Source organism: Balaenoptera musculus, chromosome 6 (assembly GCF_009873245.2).
Source record: "Balaenoptera musculus isolate JJ_BM4_2016_0621 chromosome 6, mBalMus1.pri.v3, whole genome shotgun sequence".
Lineage (NCBI taxonomy): Eukaryota > Metazoa > Chordata > Mammalia > Artiodactyla > Balaenopteridae > Balaenoptera > Balaenoptera musculus.
In genome coordinates this window covers 34,975,781-35,000,645 of record NC_045790.1, presented here as the reverse complement: position 1 = coordinate 35,000,645, position 24,865 = coordinate 34,975,781, and the positions used below count along the sequence as shown (strand labels likewise).

The 24,865-nt window shown below is 37.8% G+C and overlaps 1 protein-coding gene across 2 annotated transcripts in view; it reads right to left on the bottom strand.

Moving 5' to 3' along the window:
• The window catches only part of KIF24 (kinesin family member 24), a 62,339-nt gene that overhangs the window by 27,908 nt on the left and 9,566 nt on the right, over positions 1-24,865 (bottom strand). Inside the window, exons 2-6 of one of the 2 annotated variants that reach the window (XM_036854343.1) lie at positions 14,601-15,248; positions 12,888-12,992; positions 11,357-11,546; positions 6,262-6,359; positions 1,483-1,698 (exon numbers count right to left, since the gene is read on the bottom strand). In XM_036854343.1, the coding sequence (XP_036710238.1) occupies positions 1,483-1,698; positions 6,262-6,359; positions 11,357-11,546; positions 12,888-12,992; positions 14,601-15,223 (1,232 nt within the window). In that variant the 5' untranslated portion in view covers positions 15,224-15,248. The remainder of the gene's footprint in view (positions 1-1,482; positions 1,699-6,261; positions 6,360-11,356; positions 11,547-12,887; positions 12,993-14,600; positions 15,249-24,865) is intronic. The other variant, XM_036854344.1, reaches the window with a different exon arrangement.

Below are 24,865 nucleotides of genomic sequence, written 5' to 3'. Positions count from 1 at the left end.
ACCCAACACAGCCATAAATAAATAAATAAATAAATAAACCCAAAGTTTAAAAACAAAAACAAAAAAAAACAGCTGGATATCCTGACTGTCCCTTCACACAAACAAAACACGCGCGTGCGTGTGCGCGCGCACACACACACACACAAACACACACACACACACAAACAGTGGCTTTTATTTTCATGCTAACTGTTCTTTAAAGGAAGCGGCCATTCTGACTGGAGAGGGCTCCTAATAAGGGTATTGAGGCTTGAAAGAGAAGCTGTGATGGAGCTAACTTGAGGCTTCAAAACCAACACAGAGAGAGTAGAAAGGAAAAGCAACTCTTACCCAAAGCAACCCCAAAGTAGCACCCTTCTTTATCTGGCAATTGTGTCATGACTGAACCCCCAACACCTGTACACTCTCTGAATTGTGGCATACTGAAGGTCCCTTTTTTGTTGAAATAGTCCACAGGATGGTGGCCTGCTTAAGCCCACTCCAGTGACCTCTCCAGTTATGCTACTCAATACTCTAGTGCCCCTCTATGACGGGGGCCGCCCTATCATGCTCTCCATGAACTGGAGCTGCTCCTCCACCCCTACTCCCCATTCCAGTGCTTTCCTGGAGCACATGAAACTTGCACGACCTTTTGGACAGCTCTGTAGGGGCTTAGATACGTTTGCTGGGGGCTAGTCTCTTTCACTGATTTGGTTTCCCCAGACTTCCACCATGCTCAGCCTCAACTCACTCCTCTTCACCTGGTGTGGCTGCTCCCAGCATGTCTCAGGTCTGGTTAATTCTGTCCTGACAACCTCTTATCCTTCCACTTCCCCTGTTCCCTCTCTCTCCTCCCTGTTCTCCCAGTCAGTTGATACCTCCACAACTTTGTGGCCTCCTACGCAGTTAAAATCATCTGTTTCAACCTAAACAAAACTTTATGCTAGAAAAATACAATAGGGATTTAAAATCAGTTACTGAATGAATACATTTCCAAAGTACTGTATTATGTTGCAAGGGCAATAGGTTAAGCCTTATAAGAGTTAATGTGAAGAAAAGATTTTCTTTTCTTTTTACTGATATCAGAAAACTATCATTTTTACCCTAAGATTATTGAGAAGAAAAACAAGAGGAAGTGGGAAACATTATAGTTCTTCCAGTGTAATAATAGGTCAAAAGAATAGGAAGGGACTTACGTATATGTTGGTTTCCTGACTTCCTAAAATTATAATCTTTTTCACAGACCAAAATAAAAGGGATATAGTCTTTTGATGAGCATTAGGATACTGACCACTTAAAATTTTAATACTAATGGAAGGCTAATTTATATTTTTCTCTAGCTGAACTGACAGTTTGAAAAAAATATGCACCTGATTCAGGAGACTCTCATTTCACAAAAGGGCATTAGTGTACCAAAGTCTCTCATTAAATCCCATAATTCAGTGGGACTCTGGCTTAAAACAATAAAGAACAGACTTACAGTTTCCAACTCATATGCAATACCTTTTTCTTCTATTTAGGAGGTCATAAAGCTGTCCACAGTAGATTTCATAGAAGCTGATCCACACAAAACAGTGTCTTCTTGGCTGGGACACTTCTAGTTGTCTGAAGATATCTTTGGCAGCCAGAGCATACAGTCCTGGGTTCTGATGAGTTCCTATCATGGTATAGGTCTTTCCGGCACCTGTCTGTCCATATGCGAAGCAAGTGGCATTGCCTCTGGGGGAAGAATCATTTGTATTTACTTTTAAATATTAAGAGAATGCTAATCTACACACAGATTTTTAAATGACAAAAGTCAGGTGGAAAAAGAATCCTTGACAAAATTCAGCTAGAAAATATAGAGCCCTTTAAGGAGAAGAGGGCTTTACATTATAAAAACAAGGGAAGAGAAAAAAAATTCTCAAAGCAGTACGTGAGTTTTTTTACTAGGAATTTTTTATGGAACTGGTAAGACCATAAGACAACTCTAGAAGATAAGGAAACAAAGACCTCATGTTAGGTGCTTTAGAGGATCCTAGAGAAAAAAAAAAATTGTGTTAATCCTGAAAGATAAGTTTGGTGAAAGAAGTAATAGAGAATTAAATACAATAAATAATAGAAGATCATATGATAAACAGGATGGTAGTGACCACTCATATGAATACTAAGGAACTTCAGACAGAGGTAAAATCAATTTAAGTAAAATATTTGAAGGACTCACAAAAGAGATCTTAGGGCCTCAGTTTTCACTTTCATTGATAAATTACTGGACTACTTGATTTCCAAGATCCCTTCTAGCCCTGATGTCCTATGATTCTAAGTGGGAGTCACTATTCTTGCATGTGGATACATGCATGTACACACAACCTGTATGAGTGTGAAAAACTGCAAAATAAGAGATGGACAGAAGAGTTGGGAGGCCAACCTGCCAGCCAAAGTATGTTTTAGGAGGAGATGAGGCCAAGATTACCTGAGTACTGTGAGGTCCTATGTACTATGTAGCTCTAGTACTATGTAGTACTAAGTAGAGAGTGAACATAATGTTATGCAGTAAGTAGCTATTACAGACTCTTGAACAGGAATCACATGGATTAATGACAAAAGTAGCTACTTGCAGCAAGAAAAAAATTCTATGTATGGACACAGGGGAGGGAGGCTGGAGGTGGGCAGAGAGATGAATACACAGAAAGGACATGAAGCCAGATAGAAACCAAAGAAAGAATGATATGACAAGAGCAAAGTAACCATGGAAGTGTGAGAATCAAGAGATGGGAGCTAATCAGATTTAAGCTGTTTAGAAGCAGAGACCGGTTACTCCTTGTGTTTTAAACCATGGCTCCCAGCAGTGTGGGCACTTGAATACACTGGCAGAGACACAGTTAGGAAAAGAATTACAAGAGGAAAATTTGAACACACTGAAGAAGAGCTAGCAAAATGAGAATAATAAAGAATAATATCCACCTTATCTTCTGAACATTTTCGTGATGAACTTTTTTTAAAAAAAACAACAGATGAAGAAAGCTCTTATTACACTTTACAAGAACTAACTTAATAATTTCACCTAACTTGCAATCCTCTTTTTATTAATGTCTTAACAGTCTAACTTATTTTAGAAACTTGCTCTCTCAAAAAGCACTCCCTAAATTTGATGCATAGGAATTGAACCTGAAAGAGATTTCACTTTTTAAAAAAAATTTATTTTCATTAATTAATTTATTTTGGCTGCACCGGGTCTTAGTTGTGGCATGAGGGATCTTTTACTTGTGGCATGCAGACTTCTTAGTTGCAGCATGTGGACTTCTTAGTTGTGGCATGCGGGCTTCTTAGTTGCAGCATGCAAACTCTTAGTTGCGGCATGCAAACTCTTAGTTGCAGCATGTGTGCAGGATCTAGTTCCCCGACCAGGGATCGAACCCAGGCCCCTGCAGTTGTGAGTGTGGAGTCTTACCCACTGGACCACCAGGGAAGTCCCCAGAGACTTCAGTTTAACCTCCTCATGGAAAAAAAAAACGTAACTTCTACACAACAACAATAAAGACAACACAGGGATTTCCCTGGTGGCACAGTGGTTAAGAATCCGCCTGCCAATGCAGGGGACATGGGTTTGATCCCTGGTCCAGGAAGATCCCACATGCCATAGAACAACTAAGCCCGTGCGCCACAACTACTGAGCCTGCACTTTAGAGCCCACGAGCCACAACTACTGAAGCCCGTGTGCCCTAGAGCCCACGCGTTGCAACAAGAGAAGCCACTGCAATGAGAAGCCCGCGCACTACAACAAAGAGTATCCCCCGCCCGCTGCAACTAAAGAAAGCCAGCGGCAGCAATGAAGACCCAACGCAGCCAAAAATAAATAAAAATTAAAAAAAAAAATTAGGGACTTCCCTGGTGGCTCAGTGGTTAAGAATCCGCCTGCCAATGCAGGGGACACGGGTTCGAACCCTGGTCCGGGAAGATCCCACATGCTGCAGAGCAACTAAGCCCGTGTGCCACAACTACTGAGACTGCGCTCTAGAGCCCATGAGCCACAACTACTGAGCCTGCATGCCACAACTACTGAAGCCCACATGCCTAGAGCCTGTGCTGTGTAACAAAGAGAAGCCACCGCAATGACAATCCTGCACACCGCATCAAAGAGTAGCGCCCGCTCACTGCAACTAGAGAAAGCCCACGAGCAGCAACCGAGACCCAACACAGCCATAAATAAATAAATACATTTATTTTAAAAATAAAAAGACAACACAAAAAACAGGCAAATGAAGATATCTGAATGGCCAATAAGTACATGAAAAGATGCTCAGTATCATTAGACACTGGGGAAATTAAAATTAAAAAACACGAGGGAATTCCCTGGTGGCCCAGTGGTTAAGACTCCGCACTTCCAATGCAGGGGGCCCAGGTTAGATCCCTAGTCAGGGAACTAGATCCCACATGCCACAACTAAGAGCCTGCATGCTGCCACGAAGATCCAGCATGCCGCAGCTAAGACCCAACACAGACAAAATAAATAAATAAATATATTTTTTAAAAACCCACAATGAGATACAGTTCCATTAAATTGGCTAAAATAAAAAAGACTGACAATATCAACTATGGTGAGGATGCAGAACTGCAATTCTCATACACTGCTTCTAGGAGTATATAACCGTGCATGGAAAATTGTTTGACACTTTCTTATAAACATACACCTATCCAATGACCCAGGAATTCCATTTATAGGTTTTTATTTGAGATAAATTAAAAGATGTCCATAAAAAGACTTGCATAAAAATGTTCATACAGCTTTATTCATAATACTCCAAAACTGGAAACAACAACCCAAATGTCCATTAACAAGAGAATGGATAAAAAAATTGTGGTAGGGCTTCCCTGATGGCGCAGTGGTTAAGAATCTGCCCGCTAATGCAGGGGACACAGGTTCGAGCCCTGGTCCTGGAAGATCCCACATGCCGTGGAGCAACTAAGCCCGTGTGCCACAACTACTGAAGCCCATGTGCCACAACTACTGAATCCCGTGAGCCTAGAGCCCGTGCTCCGCAACCAGAGAAGCCACTGCAATGAGAAGCCCGCGCACTGCAACAAAGAGTAGCCCCCACTCGCCGCAACTAGAGAAAGCCTGCGTGCAGCAACGAAGACCCAATGCAGCCAAAAATAAATAAAAATAAAAATAAATTTATAAAAAAAACACACCATTATGCTATGCAAAAGAAGGCAGGCATAAGATATATATTGTAATGATTCTGTTTCTATGACATTCTAGAACAGGCAAAACTAATCTATAGTGACAGAAAGCAAGTCAGTGGTTATATAAGACCTGGGGGTGAAGGTGGGAGGATTAACTAAAAAGGGACACAAGAGAACTTTCTGGGGTGATGGAAATGTTCTATATCTTGTTCCAGGTATTGGTTACTTGGATACATGCAACTATCAAAACTCATCAAACCTGAGTACTTCTTAAGATCTGTGCATCTTAATGTATGTAAATTATACCTCAACTTTTCTAAGTTATAAAAGTTATTTTACAAAATAAAAGTAAAAATACTCTGAAATCAGTTACTCTAGCAGGCTGTTCAATATTTTCTACCTGTACCTGACTACATTTTAAATATACAACAGAGGCCCCTAGTACCTACTCTGTCCCATTTAATGTTTATGTGTGAATAATTATTTTAAAATTAAAATGAAACTATAGCTAGAATACATAATTCCTATTATCAAAAGTTCAGACTAACTACAACCACTTACACCTTCTTATTCTGAGGACTTTGATGAAATAATATTGTTGACAGGGACTTCCCTGGTGGTGCAGTGGATAAAACTCTGTGCTCCCAATGCAGGGGGCCCGGGTTTGACCCCTGGTCAGGGAACTAGATCCCATGTGCATGCTGTAACTAAGAGTTCCCATGCCGCAACTAAGGAGTCCACGTGCTGCAACTAACGAGCCAGTGAGCTGCAACTAAGGAGGCTGCCTGCCGCAACTAAGACCCGGTGCAACCAAAAAAAAAAATATATATATATATATATATATATTGTTGACAGCTTATATTTTTCCGCTAAGCACAGAGAATCAATATCATCAGTATAAATGGAAATTTTGCTGAATATTTCTAAATGCTTTGTGAATCCTATAAATAGAGACACTGAATTTTCCAGAAGAGTCTAATTTAAATTCATTAGGTCAAAACACAATTTCATGTTTAATTCAAAATAATTGAAAAACATAAGTAACATTTATAAAGAAATAAGATTTATGGAAAATAGAAAATAAAAGGCAGGAGGAGCAAATAATTTCTATCGTACCCATTGAAAATATGCTGAATGAGTGGGTGAGTAGTTTTCATGTATACATCTTGATTGGTGCACGCCTCATCAAAGACTTCATCAAAATAAAAAACATGCTGAAAAAGAAATTTGGTTTTTATAAAAAGAGACACTTTCTTGATTTTCTTCATCACTATTCTAGTTAACACACGATAAAGGCGCAAATACATTTTTAACTAATAGTAACTGTCCATGACAAACTTAGAGATAATAAGCAATCATTAACTGTCAAATGACAGGGCCTTCTTTTACTTGAGATCTCTGTAGACATGTTCTCACAATGTAAAAACTAAACCACACAATTTTTGTTCTCTCTTAGGGGAAGTAAATTAAAGAGTCCAACAGTGAGCCAATCTTCCTTAGGTCTAGGAGAGGAACTGAATTCTATGGAAATTATCCTCATAGCCCACCTAGAGCCAGCATATTTGAAATTTGGGGGGAATTCTAGAGGAAGATCTTTATTCCATAGGTTACATAGCTTAATTTATAATTCCATAAATATTTATTGCTCAGCTGGTAGCATGTATATTGCAGTAGGCACTTCAAGGGGCCCAAAGAAACAGAAATTACCCTACCATTACCCTACTCCACAACCTAAAGATGTTAATCCGGACAAGTATACAAATGACCACAAGGTAGAAAAAATTTGAGAGATAAAGCACATGTGGAATTCAAAAGAAAAACATAATCTCTTTGATTGGGAAAGACATTCTGAAAAAGCTTGTATTAAGAATGGGCCATGGGGGAAGAAGAGGAATTTAAGAGGTAGGGGCTGAGGCAGGGAAGGTATTCTGGGCACGGGGGAAACATGAGCAAAGAGTCAAAGCAGGAAAGCACAAAGAATCTTTAGAGGACAGGGAGGATTCAATGTGTTTGACATATAGGATCTTGGCAGGTAGAAAAGTGAAATAGAAGGTGAGAATAAAGAGTTAGGACTATGTTGTAGGGGTCTTGGGACACCAGCCTTAAGGGAAGGGGTAGAATGCTTATATTTAATTCAGTAAAAGTGGAAAGACAAAAAACTGTGCAAAGGAGAGGGATGACCTGAGCCATTTTATTGGAAGACTAATCTGGCTTCATACTGTGAATGGATTGGAAACAGGAACACTAGTAATTCAGTGGTGAGGTTAAGAAGGGTCTAAATTAGACAATGACAATGGAAATAAAAAGGAAATGGATGCATAAGAAATTTGGCAATGACTGGTTGTGATAGCTGGGGAGAGAAAGGAGTCCAAGATGACTCCCAAATGAAAAACCATGGTAATCTGAAAGGAGATAGGAAATCCCATTAAATTGGGTCTGGAAAACATTACTTCAGCAGCCTTAATAATTTCCATAATTTAGAGGCTCACTATGTTGGCAGCCCAACTATATCTGAGTAAGAAATCCTAATAATTTCAAGTCTGATTGTAGCATCATAATGGCAGTCTACACATAATGAATGAGAGATGAGGCCCTATCTTCTGCTACCTTCTGGGCCTGCTCTAAATATTCAGTTAAAAAATTTTATGGGCAAGTCTGGAAAAGTGGACTTGAGCCAACTTATCGTGGGTCACTGTACCCCAAGTTCAATTCTGTTTCATGTACCATAACATTCCATTAGAATGGAAATTTGTTAAGTCATCTGAAAGAAATTGGGTCCACAAAGTCAAATTTATCAATTAGAAAAAATCTCTAGGGAATTCCCTGGAGGTCCAGTGGCTAGGACTCCACGCTTCTACTGCAGGGGGCACGGGTTCAATCCCCGGTCAGGGAACTAAGACCCCGCAAGCCGCAAGGCATGACCAAAAAAAAGAAAGAAAGAAAGAAAAATCTCCATAAGTTAGGAATTGAGAAAAAAAATGAATCTGTGCAGCATGATAAAGAGATCTGTGAACATTTAGTGCTCTGAAAAATATGATTGATTTTAAGAACAGTTAAATGTTTCTAACTGTTTTAGCTCGGTCATAGGTAGATGGGGGTTCATTATATTTTTGATTAAGCTTGAAAATGGCAATAATAAAGAGTAAAATATATTTCTAAAATCTGACTTTAATGGACATGATTTATATCTAACTCATAACTGGTCTTTAAGCAAGGAGACAAATCCATTCTTTGCTCAAATATCACTGTAGGTTTTTATAGTTAAGTATGAAGTCAAAAGCATTTTTGGCATTTCTCAGGAAAATAAAAAAATGAATGGAAGTAAATGTGGATATATATTTTTGGGGGGGTTTCTTTTATTTCATGAGTATATGGCTATTCTTCTTCTCTTTCTATAAGTGCTCTTGGGTAAACACCTTTGAAAGCATGTATTGACTAAAGGAATTAGTATCTTTCCTTCCAATAGGATTTAAGTACTGATTTTCCCAGTAATTTTGTACGAATCTTTCATGAAAGATATGTGAACATACAAGATTACTATTATAGTTCATGTGCATCACATATGCTTTCATTTGATCATATTTTATCAATGAAGTTGGATTAACATTCACTTTAGGCAGTTCCCTGGTGGCCTACTGGTTAGGATTTGGACTTTCACTGCCGTGGCCTGGGTTCAATCCCTGGTCAGGGAATTGAGATCCTGCAAGCAGTGCAGCGCAGCCAAAAAAAAAAAAAATTCACTTTAGTTTTGATATGATCAGAGTTGCATAGTTTATTTTTTAAAGAAGTTTTTTAAAAAATTATAAGTGTCTTTATAGAATATCTCTGGAAAAATACACTTAAGTAATACTGGTTGTCTTCAAGGAGGAAATGGGATTAGAGACACTCTTCATTGCATACCGTTTTGATTTTGAAATAGGTAAATCTATCCTATTCAAAAGTTCTTACTTTTTTTTTATAAGAGTAACACTGCTGATTGTATAAAAAGATTTTAAACATGGATAACAACAGATAAGAAAATCAAATTATCTGTAAATCTTACTACCACTAGAGATGGCCACTATTTACTTTGATATATTTCAGTACCATCTTTTTTTTCTCTATATATATTTTTCTTTAAGAAATTGGAATGAAACACATACAGATAGGTCGCCTTGTTTTTTCACTTATTATGTTGCTATCCTAAAATTTAATGGTAAGTAGGACAGCACACTATATGTATATGATCACATAAGTAACAAAAGAAGATTTGAAAGGGTAAGATGTTTAATTAAAGGACACATAAACCTATTTGAATTCCTGAATAAGTTTAAAAATAAAACCCAAAGAATCTAGTATCAATATTTATTTGCTGTTTGCTATGAACCTCCCTTTTCTTCTTTCTACTTAAGAAAAAGGGGGAGAAAAAAGGCCTCTCAACACATATATTATAAGCATTGACAGGTAAGGACTTTGACCTATGAGAGCGAAGGTCCAAAGTTCAAACAGCAGATAAAGTGCTAAGGAAACAATGGGTATTCAATAAGTATTGACCAATGGCAATGACAAAGAAGTAAGGTTATTGTGTTTTGGGATAATGGAAAAATACAAAAGATAAGATGATGCCTCCTTGAGGGAATTACTGTGACAGAAGCATCATTAAGGCAGTCTTGGGTAGATGGTGATTGGATAGGGCTATTACCATGGCTATAAGTAGCCATGGAACTAGATAGTATTACAACTAATTGGTCATTTGGACCATCTTCAATATAAATACCTCCCACCTAGACCTAATAGACTGTGCATTGACCAGCAATCAATAAGGCTGTTAAAGTGACTGCGCTGGTTATACAGTGGCCTAGTAATTTAGTGCCCATAGAAAGACACGGTAGATTGCTTTGAATGTTACTGTGAAAGTCAATTTTGGTAAGCAAAGAAAAAAAAGAACAATGCAAGTGTTAAAGAGGGGAGAGTATTAACAATTTGACTTCAGTGTTAAAGGATTTATTCCAGTAGAGTAATATCTCAGCTGACTAAGGTGAATTGCTTGCATACCAGATTACTCATCACTTTTTTTTTCTTTCTACCTGTCACTGGGTTTTGTTTTGTTTTCTTGCACCACGTGGCTTGCAGGATCTCAGTTCCCTGACAAGGGAATGAACCCAGGCCAAGGCAGTGAAAAACACCAAATCCTAACCACTAGACCACCAAGGAACTCCCAGTCACTGGGTTTTGAAGCAAGAGAGAGAGAGAATAGAATGAACATAATATGAACATGCAGGGAGGCAGATTCAGATAAGAGAAACTCTGAATTCCCAAATCTTAACATCTGGTGGATTATCCCCTATTTAAGATTATTCATAATTGCTTCATAATTTTAAGAGTACCTAAATTATGGTATCTTCCATCTGTGGGGTTTGCTGCTTTTATAAGAGAGTGAAGGAATTATCGCAAGGGTACCTATCAGCTAGGAATAAATTTCTTTCAGTATCAAACCCTTTGTCCTTGGACTCATCATGATCATTCTGGCAGGGAGTGAACATTTTTTAATGTTTTTGAACTACAGTGTTTTATTTAACCCCTTATATGTTCGATATAAAATCACATCCCTGGGTTATATTTACTCACTGCAATCTACCTTGTACAAAGTGGCCTGTTCAGGAGCCCAATTTCCACCAAATTAAGCCTAGGCCCAAATACAAGTGAGAATCAAAATAAGCAGTTGGCTGGCAATCTGGGGTCTTTTTGCTCAAAAATATACCCTCCATCATTAAACTTCAGACTTGCACTCAGCAGAATGAGAAGTTCACACTGTGAGAGACAGGAGAGAATTGAGACTGTGTGACCATCTCATAGTCGCTCTGGTGCATACGCTCAGTGACTGGCCCTGCTTACCACCAGTTCATTATTTAAACTCTTTTTATTCCCTCATTTGCTCTTTTCTGACTGAATATGTGTAATTAAGTTCACATAAAGCATGTTAAGTGACTGTATGATGCAACTCTATTGCACAAGAGTGGAGGAGTTACGTTTTTGTATCCCCCATTGCACTATATTTTTTAAAAATGAAGGCTAAGGTTTATCAATGATTTAATGCAATGTCACATCAGGAATGAATGCCAACACCCAAACCCAAAACTGGATTTTAGAATTTGTACTGCTACTCAAACAAAAAAACAAAAAATTGACACTTGATAATGTTAGTTCCAAACACAGAAGGAAAGCATCATACCTGCAGAATATATTGTGTGAGGTCAACTGCTTCTTTCTTCTCATGAACAAGTAGAGTTTCTTTGTCTTCTACAGTAATAATATTAATTTCTCCACGACGTACCTCCCTCATGCCCAGAGGGCGTTTTCGAACACAAACTCTGATTTTCTCCATCTCAGTCCAAGGATTCTCTTTCTCTGAGGGGTTCTGGCTGATATATAAGTGGGCTTTAATTTTTAATAATACGATAAAACTACTTAAGAGGTCAAAGTATCAGTACATTTTGTTATATATTAGGTGTAATACACGTACACACACATATACACACAATATGTTACATACTGAAGTGTTGACACTGAGATCTTTTATTCGCTATAAATCCTCCTGATTACTTCTATCTCCCTCTCTATTCCACCCCACCCAAAAGCAGGTTTCTTGCTTCCTTTCAATCCAATTATTATTGTACATTTACTGTTTTCTGGACCATTCAATCTAATTTCTTTTTTTTATCCTACCTGGGTTTATTAAATACCTTGAATTTGGTGGTAGGTTTCAATGTATTTTCCCCGTTTCTCCCAGGTATATTCTGTCACTCCCTTTGTCTTGTTTTCTTGCATCCTCTTTTTGCCTACTCTGATATATATTTATTTGTTAGAACACGATCCTATATTTCCTCTTCCCAGGACAATTTTATGACTGGTGCTAATTCACCACTAATTCATCTTTCTATCCAGATACATTTCTTCTCTGGCTGACTTCAGTGAACTCATCAACCTTAACATCCAGAATATTAAGGCAATATTCCTTGGGTTAGGAACATGCTGTGAAGCACAGGAAGCTCAGCTCAGTGCTCTGTGATGACCTAGATGGGTGGGATGGGGGGTGGGTGGGAGGTGGGTGGGAGGAAGGTCCAAGAGGGAGGGGATACAGGTATACATATAGCTGATTCACTTCACTGTACAGCAGAAACTAACATAACATTATAAAGCAATTATATGCCAATTAAAAAAAAACCAAAGACTACTCAAGCCCTTTGAAGCATGTTTTGTTTTTTTAACCAATGTAGAGTAGATGTCTAAAAAAATGTACCATTTTGACAGTAAGTGTGGCAAAATCTTGACAATCATTGAAAGTGAATGATGGGCATGTGGGGGCTCACTGTTCTATTTTCTCTTCTTTTGCATATGTTAGATTTTTTAATAAGAAAAGAACAATTTTTTTTCTTTTTTGGCCATGCTGCATGGCTTGCGGATCTCAGTTCCCCAACCAGGGACTGAACCCCAGGCCAGCAGTGAAAGCGCTGAGTCCTAACCACTGGACTGCCAAGGAATTCCCCAGAAAAAAAAACACAAAGTTTTAATGTATTCTAAAATGCTCTGGTTTTACTGCTCAACCTTCCCTACAAGAAATAAAATATATCTGTCTGACATGCAGAGCTAATACATCTAGAGTTAGGTCTGTTCAAGATCTTAAATAAGTCAGGGCAGCCAGTTATCTAAACGCCTTAGACTTTTATTAAAGTTCTGAGTTCAGTAGTTTATTTTGAACTTACCTGATTTGAGGTATCCAAAGAGAATGCTCTTTGGACACGGATGACTCACTAATAGGAAGCCTTAAGTTGGTGAGGGAGTTTCTCAGGGTTCTGAAACTCTGGCTCCTACTTAGGGTTTGGGTGAGAAGACAATATTGAGAATTATTGGGGAAAATGTACTTTCTTACCTCCATTTCTCTAATATAATAAGGAATGGGCAGAGTATGATAATAATGATATAAAGTGAGAAAGCTCAATTGAATAGCTTTCGTTCTGGGTTTGCCACGTACAAACCTCTGTGAGAGCGCTTATCTCACTATATGGTTGCCTGTCTTCCCACTTACCCTGCTGCCTAAGAGTCTGAGAGTCTCCAGATATCCTAATCATCTTTATATCTAGGATCAGGGCAAGCAGAGGTGGTACTTTATATTTGCCAAATAAATAAAGCAGCAATATTTAAACTAAAATATCCATTCTATCTAAATAAATAATGCAAAGTCACATCTTTATTCTATTTATAAATAATTCCAATTTAGATTTTTATGTGTTGTTCAATGAAAGACTAACATTCAAGAAACTATTTGTTCTTTCACCACTGAGCTAACCAATAGGACAGCAACAATCCTGGCATTGATGATCATAGAACAATCTAGTCCTTTCACAACTGAAAGAAGAAAACAGTACTATATGCTCTGTGCTTTGCTAAACCAAACCAAAAAAAAAAATTTATTTTTCTTCCAAAAACACTATAGAATTCACTTATGTATTTCAAATTACTAAAGGCATTTTTACCTTTAAAATTGGGTCTTCTATTTTTTAGAATAAAAGAACTAGTTGGTTATGAAATCCTCTGAAACCTTAGCCAATATAAGACCAGATGTAAGTACTTTGTTTTAAGGTATGAATAATAGCCTTTATTTTTTTTAAAAAAAGTGGCTTAAGAATGTATTTTATTTCTCCACAACTCACCATCTATAACTTTTAAAATAACAAAACAAACAATACACATTATTTTTAAAAGAATGTATTTTCTATCATATACCAAGGTTGTTATTAGGGATTACTTGATATTTCACCTCTTAGGGACCTTATTTCAAATTCTAACTCGAAGCACTGTCACTCTGACAACCAAACTCTAAACTCCATCAAAAGTGTCTTACTCTTTGAAATGACCAAAATCATCTGTCCTTCCAGCGCTGGAATTGTAGAAAGCACTCAAAATCAGGACCATATTTCAATATGTGCAGGTAAATCAATTGCTCCAAAGACCTATTTAATTCAACTAGTCGAATTAAACAGCTGTTTTTAACTAAGCTTCATGCCTCCTGGCTGAAGTGAATTTGATAGCCTTAAAAAAAAATCCTGTGGATTGTGTAATTTTTTTTTTTCACTGCAGAGACTAGTTAACTATTGATATTTTACCTTCGTGGATGCATTAGATGTATCATGCTACACTATAATAATAAAAATATGTCTGCTATAGGAATAATAGCAGACCCTGGTAAGTAGCAGCTGCTTGATGCACATGAACAATATCATCTTTCTCCCAGCTGAAAAGACCAAATTCGTCATTAATTTCCCCCTATCAAGGTACTTCCATTATCACCGCAGAAGCTGTTCACTATCATTTTCTGTAAATATGGAATAGTTGGTCTCCTCTGGTCATGGAGAAGCCTGCCCTTGCCTAAGGCTACCCTCCCTCCAAAATTAAAAAAGAAAAAAATAAGTTATTACCTGATATAAGAATGAGGGATTCCATAGTTATACCCTGAAACATGAGAGACTCTTTGCATAACGGGACTATCACAATCTCCCTGTATTGGAGAAAAGTGATTTGATGAAAAGAGTGAAGTGTTAGTTTCTTCTTGTAGGTAGGAATCAGCAGCTGTGGCATTCAGAATTCTTGTTTTTGTACAGTACTGGGAATCATCTGGTAGCAAATGCTCTAGTACTTTTAGGTAACTAGACTTCTGTTCACTTGCAGATAAATGTGATAAATCGCACAGTTCAAACTGATTGTGGCTGGTAGTTCTGTCTTTGTTGTCAGCAGGGGAATCAAAATGCAGTTGCCTTCGAGGGCCAGATCTAGATTTCTGAGGCTTGATGCACAGACTGCTTGTCTGTAGAGGATACTCTGGGCTACTGACTGCTTTATCTTCTTCCTGCATAATCTTAATGATTTTGATAAGTTGGAAGAGACGTTTGCGGTCGTTCATGTCATGGACTCCCAATTTGGAGTAGTCCTTCATTGTAACATTGGCTAATTCATCTATTTTCTGAAGGCCAAGGGCAGTAAAATGAGGATAATACTGTGCTAGTTCAGCTTCACAAAGACATTCATAAAACCAGGATGTCATTTTTGTGAATGGGTTTCTATAAACTCTGAAGAGAAAAAAAAAATTCATTCACTTGAAATATAGTATATATAATACAATTATTCCTTTAAAAAATGAAAACCACAAAAGAAACATGCAGAAAAATCCATTCTAGCGTACCAGGTTTTCCATAAATATATTTTTCTTCTAAAATGATTAAACAGCATAGTGCATAAAGATGCTTATAGTGCATTTGTAGTAACAGATGTAATTTGTCCATCTGCTTAATAAAAAGAGACTTTCAATTGTGTATACACACAGGTACATGCACACACACATAACACAAGTCACTTACTTATTTCTAGGGAGTTCCTTCCAACCTTGCAATGTGTACTTAACATATACCACAAACTACTAAAACCTTGTTCCCAACTGCTGATTGTTACAGGACTAATTTTAGATGTTCAAGTTAATGTCAAGGCATGTTGCACAACTGTTTCCCATGATTAATGAACAAAGGTTAAGAGCTCTTTCAGAATGGAAAGCAGAATTAAATAGTGGACCACAGAGGATCATAAATGAATATAACTCAGAGGAAATCACATTTGCGTTTGCTGAGTATTGGCAGACGTTAGTTGAATAAAGAGGTAAAAACATCATTAATTTAGAACCTACTAATTCAGGATTTCAGATTATTCTAAAAGGTAGCTGGTTGTAGATGTCTACCTATACAGAACATAAATAAAGGAATTCACCTAGGGGGACTTCCCTGGTGGCACAGTGGTTAAGACTGTGCTCCCAATGCAGGGGACCTGGGTTTGATCCCTGGTCAGGGAACTAGATCCCACATGCATGCTGCAACTAAAAGTTTCACATGCCACAACTAAGGAGCCCACCTGTCACAACCAAGACCCAGTGCAACCTAATTAATTAATTAATTAATTAATTTTAAGAAAAGAATTTACCTAGGAAATTAATACTATGGTCAAGATTTTAAATGGTTATACATTAAAATGCTTTAAAAAATTTAACACCAAGCTATTTAATTAAATACTAACAAATGATGTGGTAATAACACATAATCCTGGTCTATTATTAAAATCCTGGAGAACTCCCTGAGGAGTTAATCACTGTTAATCACTGTTAACAAACAGTTAATCACTGTTAATCAAGTTCAAGAGAATATTCAAAAGTAAGTAAACTACATTTTCTCTTTAAAATTTTTTAAAAATAATTCAGTTTTGGGGGGGCTTCCCTGGTGGCACAGTGGTTGAGAATCTGCCTGCCAACGCAGGGGTAACGGGTTTGAGCCCTGGTCCGAGAAGATCCCACATGCCGCGGAGCAACTAAGCCCATGTGCCACAACTACTGAGCCTGTGCTCTAGAGCCCGCCAGCCACAACTACAGAAGCCTGAGCGCCTAGAGCCCGTGCTCTGCAACAAGCCACCGCACCACAACGAAGAGTAGCCTCTGCTAGCCGCAACTAAAGAAAGCCCGCGCGCAGCAACGAAGACCCAATGCAGTCAAAATTAAATAAATAAATAAATTTATTTTTAAAAAATAATAATAATTCAGAGTTTTCAAAATTCTATTAGTTAGTTCTTGGTAAAGCTTTTTTGTTTTTCATTTTAATTTATATTTTATCTTCACTCTAGGAGAAACAGAGAAAGAAGTCAGGGCCAGGTAAAAGTGATGATTAAAGGACCTTGTTTTGGGACTTTCCTGGTGGCACAGTGGGTAAGACTCCGCACTCCCACTGCAGCGGGCCCGGGTTCGATCCCTTGTCAAGGAACTAGATCCCACATGCCTGCCGCAACAAAGAGTTCGCATGCCACAACTAAGGAGTCCATGTGCTGCAACTAAGGAGTCTGCCTGCCACAACTAAGACCCCACGCAACCAAATAAATAAATAATTTTTTTTTTTTTTAAAAAAGGACCCTGTGTAATAAACGTTGGAGGAAATGCTACTTAGGCTAAAGAAAAGGCCAAAGGGCCGAATAAGTAACACATTCTAAACTCATCCTGCCCTTTTCCATTTGTGGTAGATTAAAAAAAAAAAAGTCACAAATTCTTTGCAGGTCCTTCCATCAAGAGATGGAATTTATTTCTCCTGTTGCATCTAGGCTGGCTTTGTGACATGTTTTGGCCAACAGAATGTGGTGGAAATGACACTATGTGACTTACATGCCTAGTCCTCAAGAGCCCTTGCAGCTTCTACTGTTCTCTAGGGACTCTTCTGCGGTCATGTGAAGAAACCCAGCCAACAGCCATATTCAAAGCCAGACACATCAGAGAAGCCATCTGAGACTATTTAGCCCCAGTGGCGCCACCAGATGACTGCAGCCATATGACAGTCACAGGTGAGACCAGAACTGTGAGCAAATAAAACAGTAATTGTTTCAAGCCACTAAGTTTTGGGGTAGTTTACTACACAGCAGTAGGTAACTGCAACACTGACAGCTTCTATGCCTTTTTAAATGCTGTATCTTTGCCTGAAATGTTCCCAACTCCCTCTGCCTACTAAAATGAGCCATGTCCATTCTTTCAAGAGGGCTCAATAGCTTCCCTTCACCCCTGTGAAACCTTCTTTCTTATCTCAGCCTCTTCTACCATTTTACCACCAAGCATCCTACGCAGTAGTTAAACCAGGCCACCAATCAATCCCTTTACTACAGTGTCTTCTACCGGGAATACCCGTCTTTCCTTGGAAAAACCCTATTTACATTTTTCTTCTGTGAGGCATGCCCTAGCAAGGGATAACTGGTATTTACTCTGTGCTTCAGTAATAACAATAATAGCAGCTGGTATGTACTGAGCATTTATTATGTACCAAGCACTGTTCTAAGCACTTTGTTAACCTCTAAACAATCCTATAAAATAGATACATGTGTGACCTTCAGCAAGTTACTTATTTAACATCTCTGAAACTCATTTTTCTCAACTGTAAAATGGAAATACAATAGTCCCCACAGTTTCTAGGGTTAGGATTCAATGAGAAAATACTTGTAATAATGCAAGTATTAATCAGCAATAATACCCAGTATGTACGTAGTACCCAATAAGTGTTGGTAGCTATCACTACTGAGATTGTTATTTCTGTATTACTATTACTGTATTACTACTACTCACCCAGAACCTAGAAAAGAATAAGCCTTCAATGTTTTGGTGTGTTTTAAGTTATTTCTAAAAAGTTATATTCCCTACTTGGCTCAGCCTAACCCAGGGGAAGAGGTTAAGTGCTATGCAGACTTCTCAATTTCCACAGGCTGTATAAGATCCTGTATTTCACATATTTATTCCCTCAGTGACATACCCAACATTTCCCAATCCAACTCTGATAACCATGGCTTCTATTGCATCCCTTAATCAGTACCTTTAAGACCAACATATTTATATTGTGATGCTTGGATATCCCATAATATCATGGGAGGGGAAGATACCGGAGTTAGCAGTAATCTGGACATGCTGATTAAAGCAGCCAACAGCATGCTTCTACATAAATTGGCAGCATAGTACCTTTCTGAGCCCTATAGTTAGCCTATGTTCTTTTGTTTTAAAGTTGGATATGTTTCCTATATATAAAATAGATAACTAATAAGGACCTACTGTATAGCACAGGGAACTCTACTCAATACTCTGTAATGACCTATATGGGAAAAGAATCTAAAAAAGAGTGGATATATGTGTATGTATAACTGATTCACTTTGCTGTACAGTAGAAACTAACACAACATTGTAAATCAACTATACTCCAATAAAAATTTTTTTTAAATTAGATATGCTTCTTTGTACCACATTTCATTTCACAAAGGTCCAGCCCCTCTCTTCTTCTGCGATAATCATCGGAATCACTCCAGGAACTTTAAAAAACATAGATACCTGAGCCCATCCCAGATCCATAAGAAAACAAAACAAAAAAACCCTCCCAGATCTTGAGGGGGAGCAGACATAAGAACACTGAAAAGGTTTCCCCAGGTGATTATGATTGTACTGCATTGATATATCTATCAAAACTACAAATGCAAATACACTGACCCAACAATTCCACTTCTAGGAACATATCCTATAGATACTACGTACAAGTACAAAATGACATAGGTACAAAATTATTCATTGCTGCACTTTATATAATAGCAAAGAAATGGAATAGAGACTGGTTAAATAAATTATGGTACTCCATTAAATGTAATACTATGTAGCAACTACAAAGAATAAACTCTCAAAATATTACTGAAGAGAAAGAAAACTTTACAATATATTAAGCTACTAAAACAAGGTACAGAACAGTTTGTATAGTAAAGGTATCATTTGTTAAAGAGAAAGAGATAATTGATCTATAATAGATCTATATATTCGCTTATCAGGCATAAAATATCTTTGACAGGATGCACAAGAAAGTAATAATACTGGTGTGGGGGGACTAGTTGTTGGAGGGTAAGCATGGGAAGGAGACTACTGTATGCCAATAAATGTGGTAGTTATTATTACCTTTCCTATTGTTATTTCTATTTCACTGCTGTCTCCATCACCCAGAGCAGGACCTAGAAGAGCTGTTTTGTAAATTGTGAAACTATGTAACTATATTACTGATTTTAAAAAATATATTTTTAATTTTACCTACTTCCCTTCTTCCCAATCTCCCCAAATTGATCTGATACAACTACTTGTTACTATTTTGGTGTTTTTCCCTCTAGCCTTTTTTTAAAATATATGGTTGATGTACAATATTATATTAGTTTCAAGTGTACAACATAATGATTTGACATTTGCATAAGTTATGAAATGATTACCGTAAGTCCAGTAACCATCTATTCCCAAAGTTATTACAATATTATTGACCATATTCCTTATGCTGTATACTATATCCCCATGACTACTTTATTATATAACCAGAGGTCTGTATCTCTCAGTCCCTTTCACCTATTTCGTCCACCTTCCCCCCCACCTCCCAGCCTTTTTTTTAGTGCACTTTTTTTACACTGTATTTAACACTGTACTCATAACTATACTGAAATCTACTTTTTTATTTAATTTAAGCATTTTCATACCTGTTTGTTATAGCCATTAAAAACAATCCACACTATTATAATGTTTGCTGAATAGATGAATTACCCCAGGGAGATGTGATTTCTCTCTTCCAACTATAGGGTTTTAATTGTAAAACTTACAGGGTATTTATTACAGACTCATATTTTTTATTTTTTAATTTACTGCCAGCCTTGTTCCAGAGATGATAAGGTGGCTCTGCCTTATACTATAGTGAGAATTCTTAAAGAGAAAAAGAATACGATCCCACCCAGTCTAGCACTGTGCTAGCAACAAATATTTGTCAAATGAACAGAATCTGCTTAGATAGGACACAGGACAAAAGGTTCTACCATTTCTACTTTTTACCTAAGGCAACTAAATGATTAAAAGACTCCATTAAGGGACTTCCGTGGCGGTCCAGTGGTTAAGACTTCACCTTCCAACGCAGGGGGTGCAGGTTCGATCCCTGCTCGGGGAGCTAAGATCCCGCATGCCTCATGGCCAAAAAACCAAAACATAAAACAGAAGCAATATTGTAACAAATTCAATAAAGACTTTAAAAATGGTCCACATCAAAAAAAAAAAAAAAAAAGAAGACTCCATTAAGCCTGCTTATGTGGCTATGGAGCCATTTTTTCTGTTTCCTAACTCTCTACAAGACCCATCACCCAAGGTAATGGACACAATCTCAGGGTCCTTACAACCAAGAAGAGCCTAATATATACAATGTCTTTACCAATATCACCCTGAATACTTCATATAGGTCAAAGAAACATTTTATATAGGGATTTCCCTTGTGGTGCAGTAGTTAAGAATCCGTCTGCCAATGCAGGGGGACATGGGTTCGATCCCTGGTCCGGGAAGATCCCACGTGCTGTGGAGCAACAAAGCCCGTGCATCCTAGAGCCCGTGTGCCGCAACTACTGAGCCGACGTGCTGCAACTACTGAAGCCAGCATGCCTACAGCCCATGCTCCACAACAGGAGAAGCCACCGCAACGAGAAGCCCTCACACCACAAGCTCGCCGCAACTAGAGAAAGCCCACGCACAGCAACAAAGACACAACACAGCCAAAAATAAATAAATAAAAATAAATAAATACTCTGTTAAAAAAAAAAGAAACGTTTTATATAACAAGGCTAATCCCATTATTTCAGCTGATAGTCATACTACCATACTACTACTACCATCAAGTAGATCATACTACTTGATGATCTGATGAAACTAAAATTTACTAAGTTTTATTTTATGCCAAGCACTATGCTTAAGTACTTTACATAAACTATTTTATTTAGTCTGGTTATACCAGAATTCTATTTTAAAAACCCTGTTGGGGCTTCCCTGGTGGCACAGTGGTTAAGTGTCCTGTTTTGTGTTGGCTTAATCTGGCAATCCTATATTAGAATCAAGTTCCACATTTGGGGCAAAAATACTTCATAGGTGTTATCATGTGCTTCATAATACATCACATCAGAATACATACAAATGTCTGCAAATTGCAGACTGATTTCCTTCATTGTAAAGTTCTCTCATCAACCAATCAATCCAATGGTTTCATCCTCTGTTGATCGCTACCTGCCTCAATTGCTACCTGGGGTTGCAAAATGGTGATTTTCTGAATCTATCATTCCTTGTGGAATTTTCCTATAAAGAAAAACTTTCTGTCAACAACTAGGGCTATTTGATTATCCAAAGTAGAGTTTGCACATGAAGGCGGGCATAAAAGTATTCTTTTAATTTCTAACTTTCAGAGTTAAGTAGTAGTAGTGCCCTAGTTATTTTGGATGGTGTCCAATGAGTTCTTTTGGGGTTTTGCTTTTGCTTTTTTTTGAGGGGGCGAGGCAGGTTCAAATTCATTATTAACTCATGGGTTTTATATATTTCATGTGTTTCTATCAATTACCTTAGTCTTTGAGAGCTTCATCTTGTATATTTCCTGGCCAAAACCTAAAATCAGCTTTCTTCCAAGAAACACATATCTCTGTTTTAGAAGTAGCTGCCCTTTGTCCCACATCCAGCTAAAGGTTACGTATTCCTGGCAAGTCTTAAGCAGAGAGGGCCTGGGCATTAGGGAAAGAGGGGATAGAATAAGCACAACCACACCGGCCCTTCTCTTCCCTTTGGAGATCAGGAATAATGCTATACAGCCACAAGTAGCTAATCCAGGAAAGTCACTACTCACTTCATATTTGAGTTACTGAATAGTCTTTCTAGATCAAGTTCTGACTTCAGTGTCAACCCCAAACAATTAGTTGTGGCTTCTGGGAGGCCTTATTAAGAAGGACATTGAGGCATTTACAATCATTAATAGAATACAGGATGAGAATTTGGGGGGCTGGGGAGGGCAAGTCATTTCCACTTTATTTCTTGCAGCCCTCCTTATATACTGGAGTTAAGAATTTACCATTGACATCTTTGTCGCACTGTGACTATGAGGATGTCAATAGAGTTCCTCAATATAAAGGTGATAGGATATAATAACCACTAAGAAGTGGAATGACCGGACAATGGAATATAGATAAAAACTTTTAGTAAATTAAGTATTTCAAATATTTTAAGAAATCTGTCTGATTTCAAATGTCCCCTACTATTACAAGTTCATAAAAATTCAGATAAAAATGACAAAGGGGTAAAGGAAGAGTTAGAGGTCAAGATGGATGATTGTTGATTTTGTTTAGTGTTGGAGAATTCCTATTATATTAGGTATAACTTTACTGGGTAACCTAGAGCAGAAAGGGTAAATACACAGCCTACAAATACACAACACAAATACCAATCCGTGCTGCTTCTCTCCCCTCCTGTACAAATGGTAAATAATCCAAATCTATTTCAATTTTTTCTTTCTTTCTTTTTTTTTGGCCACGCCACATAGCATGCGGGATCTTAGTTCCCTGACCAGGGATGGAACCCATGTCCCCTGCAGTGGAAATGCTAAGTCCTAACCACTGGACCGCCAGGGAATTCCCTCAATTCTTTCTTATTAAGCCCTGAAATAGCTTCAAGATCCCCTTTTGGGTGTGTGTGCACAATAGGGTACAAATCCATGCGTTCTGACAGTTGAATACACCTGTGAAACCACCACCACAATTAAAATACAGAATATTTCCATCATCCTCAAAAGATTCCTCACGCCTCTTTGCATTCCATCCTTCCCTCTGCCCCTGGCCCTAGGCAACCACTGATCTGTATGATGTTTCTGCCATTATATATAAGTTTGCTTTTCTAAAAGTTTATATAAATGGAATTATACAATATATTCTTTTTTGTATCTGGGTTCTTTTACTTAGCATAATGATTATGAGATTCATCCATAATGCACATATCACGCCCTCATTTTACTTAGGAGGAGAAAGACTGGAATGAATCAGTGAGTTGCCTGCCCAAGGTAACACAGCTCTCAAGTGACAGTTCTAAGATTCAAACTTAGGTCTTCTCATGGCTAGTCCCATGTTCTTTGCACTATTCCATGCTGCTTCCTTCAAAAGTAGCTGCAAAGACAGCTCCTTGCCAGCCCCCCTAACAGGCCCTCTATCTACCCTGCTCAACAGAGTGGCTGTCTCCTGCAGATCTGTGCTGCAGCATGGAATCTTTCACAGCTGCCACCACCTGGAAAATGCCCTGCCAATCAGTAAAATCCAATGGAGGCCAGATGGGCAGGTTTTTATATGTAGGGCCCACTCACGTTCAATGCCACCAGTATGCAGAGTGCTCCTTTGTGACAAACCCAGAGACTGCTAGGTCTCAGCTGTTGGGGTAACAATCAGAAATAGAGTCTTGGAAGAAATCCAGTTGGCAGAAATTCAAACTTTCTTATCCTGGTGGCAGAGAAGATAAACTGGAAGGGGAATACATGCAACTTTATACATAATTAAGGAAGTTTATTCACATTCCAGGATGTGGATAAGATCCAACTATTTAACATGTCCCCTCAAATTTTCCATTCATCTACCTAAACTATGTAACTCTACCCACCTAAACTGCCTGAACCTGAATTTGGAATCAGATAACTCTCAGTTATTTAGCTGTGTAACCTTGGACAAAGTCACTTAGTTTCTCTGAGTTTTATTTCCCTCTCTCAAAGGATGTGATAAAATTATTTATGTAAAACTAATTTGAAAATTGTAAAGTACTCCATAATGGAGCTATGCTCTCTTATTCGGCACTGGATCACTGTGCCTGGCATGTAGGAAGTGTTGACTTATTAGAAACAAATAGATAAAACATATTAAAAACTTTTAACACAATTAAAAGATGGTTTCTATTATTCAATTGATGAAAAGCTGAATACATAACAGAATCTAAAGGTAAGAAATTAGACATACTGAAGTAGATGTACTATACTTGCAAAATATACTAATTAATTAATAGTAATGCTATGTGTAGGCTTCTACTAATGTAATACTGTTTCATCGATGACAATTGTACAAATACTTTTCTCTCCTTCATTGCCATAAATAGTTGACATAAGTGCCTGGTTACTATATATAATGTGGAAACATTAGATGATGCTACATATCAAAAGACCAACACCTGATACAAATATAAGTCATGTGTATGTGTGGTCACTTTAATTGATTTTCTTTTAATCAATTTTACTGAGGTATAATTTATGTATAACAAACTAGACCCATTTTAAGTGTACAGTTCCATAAGTTT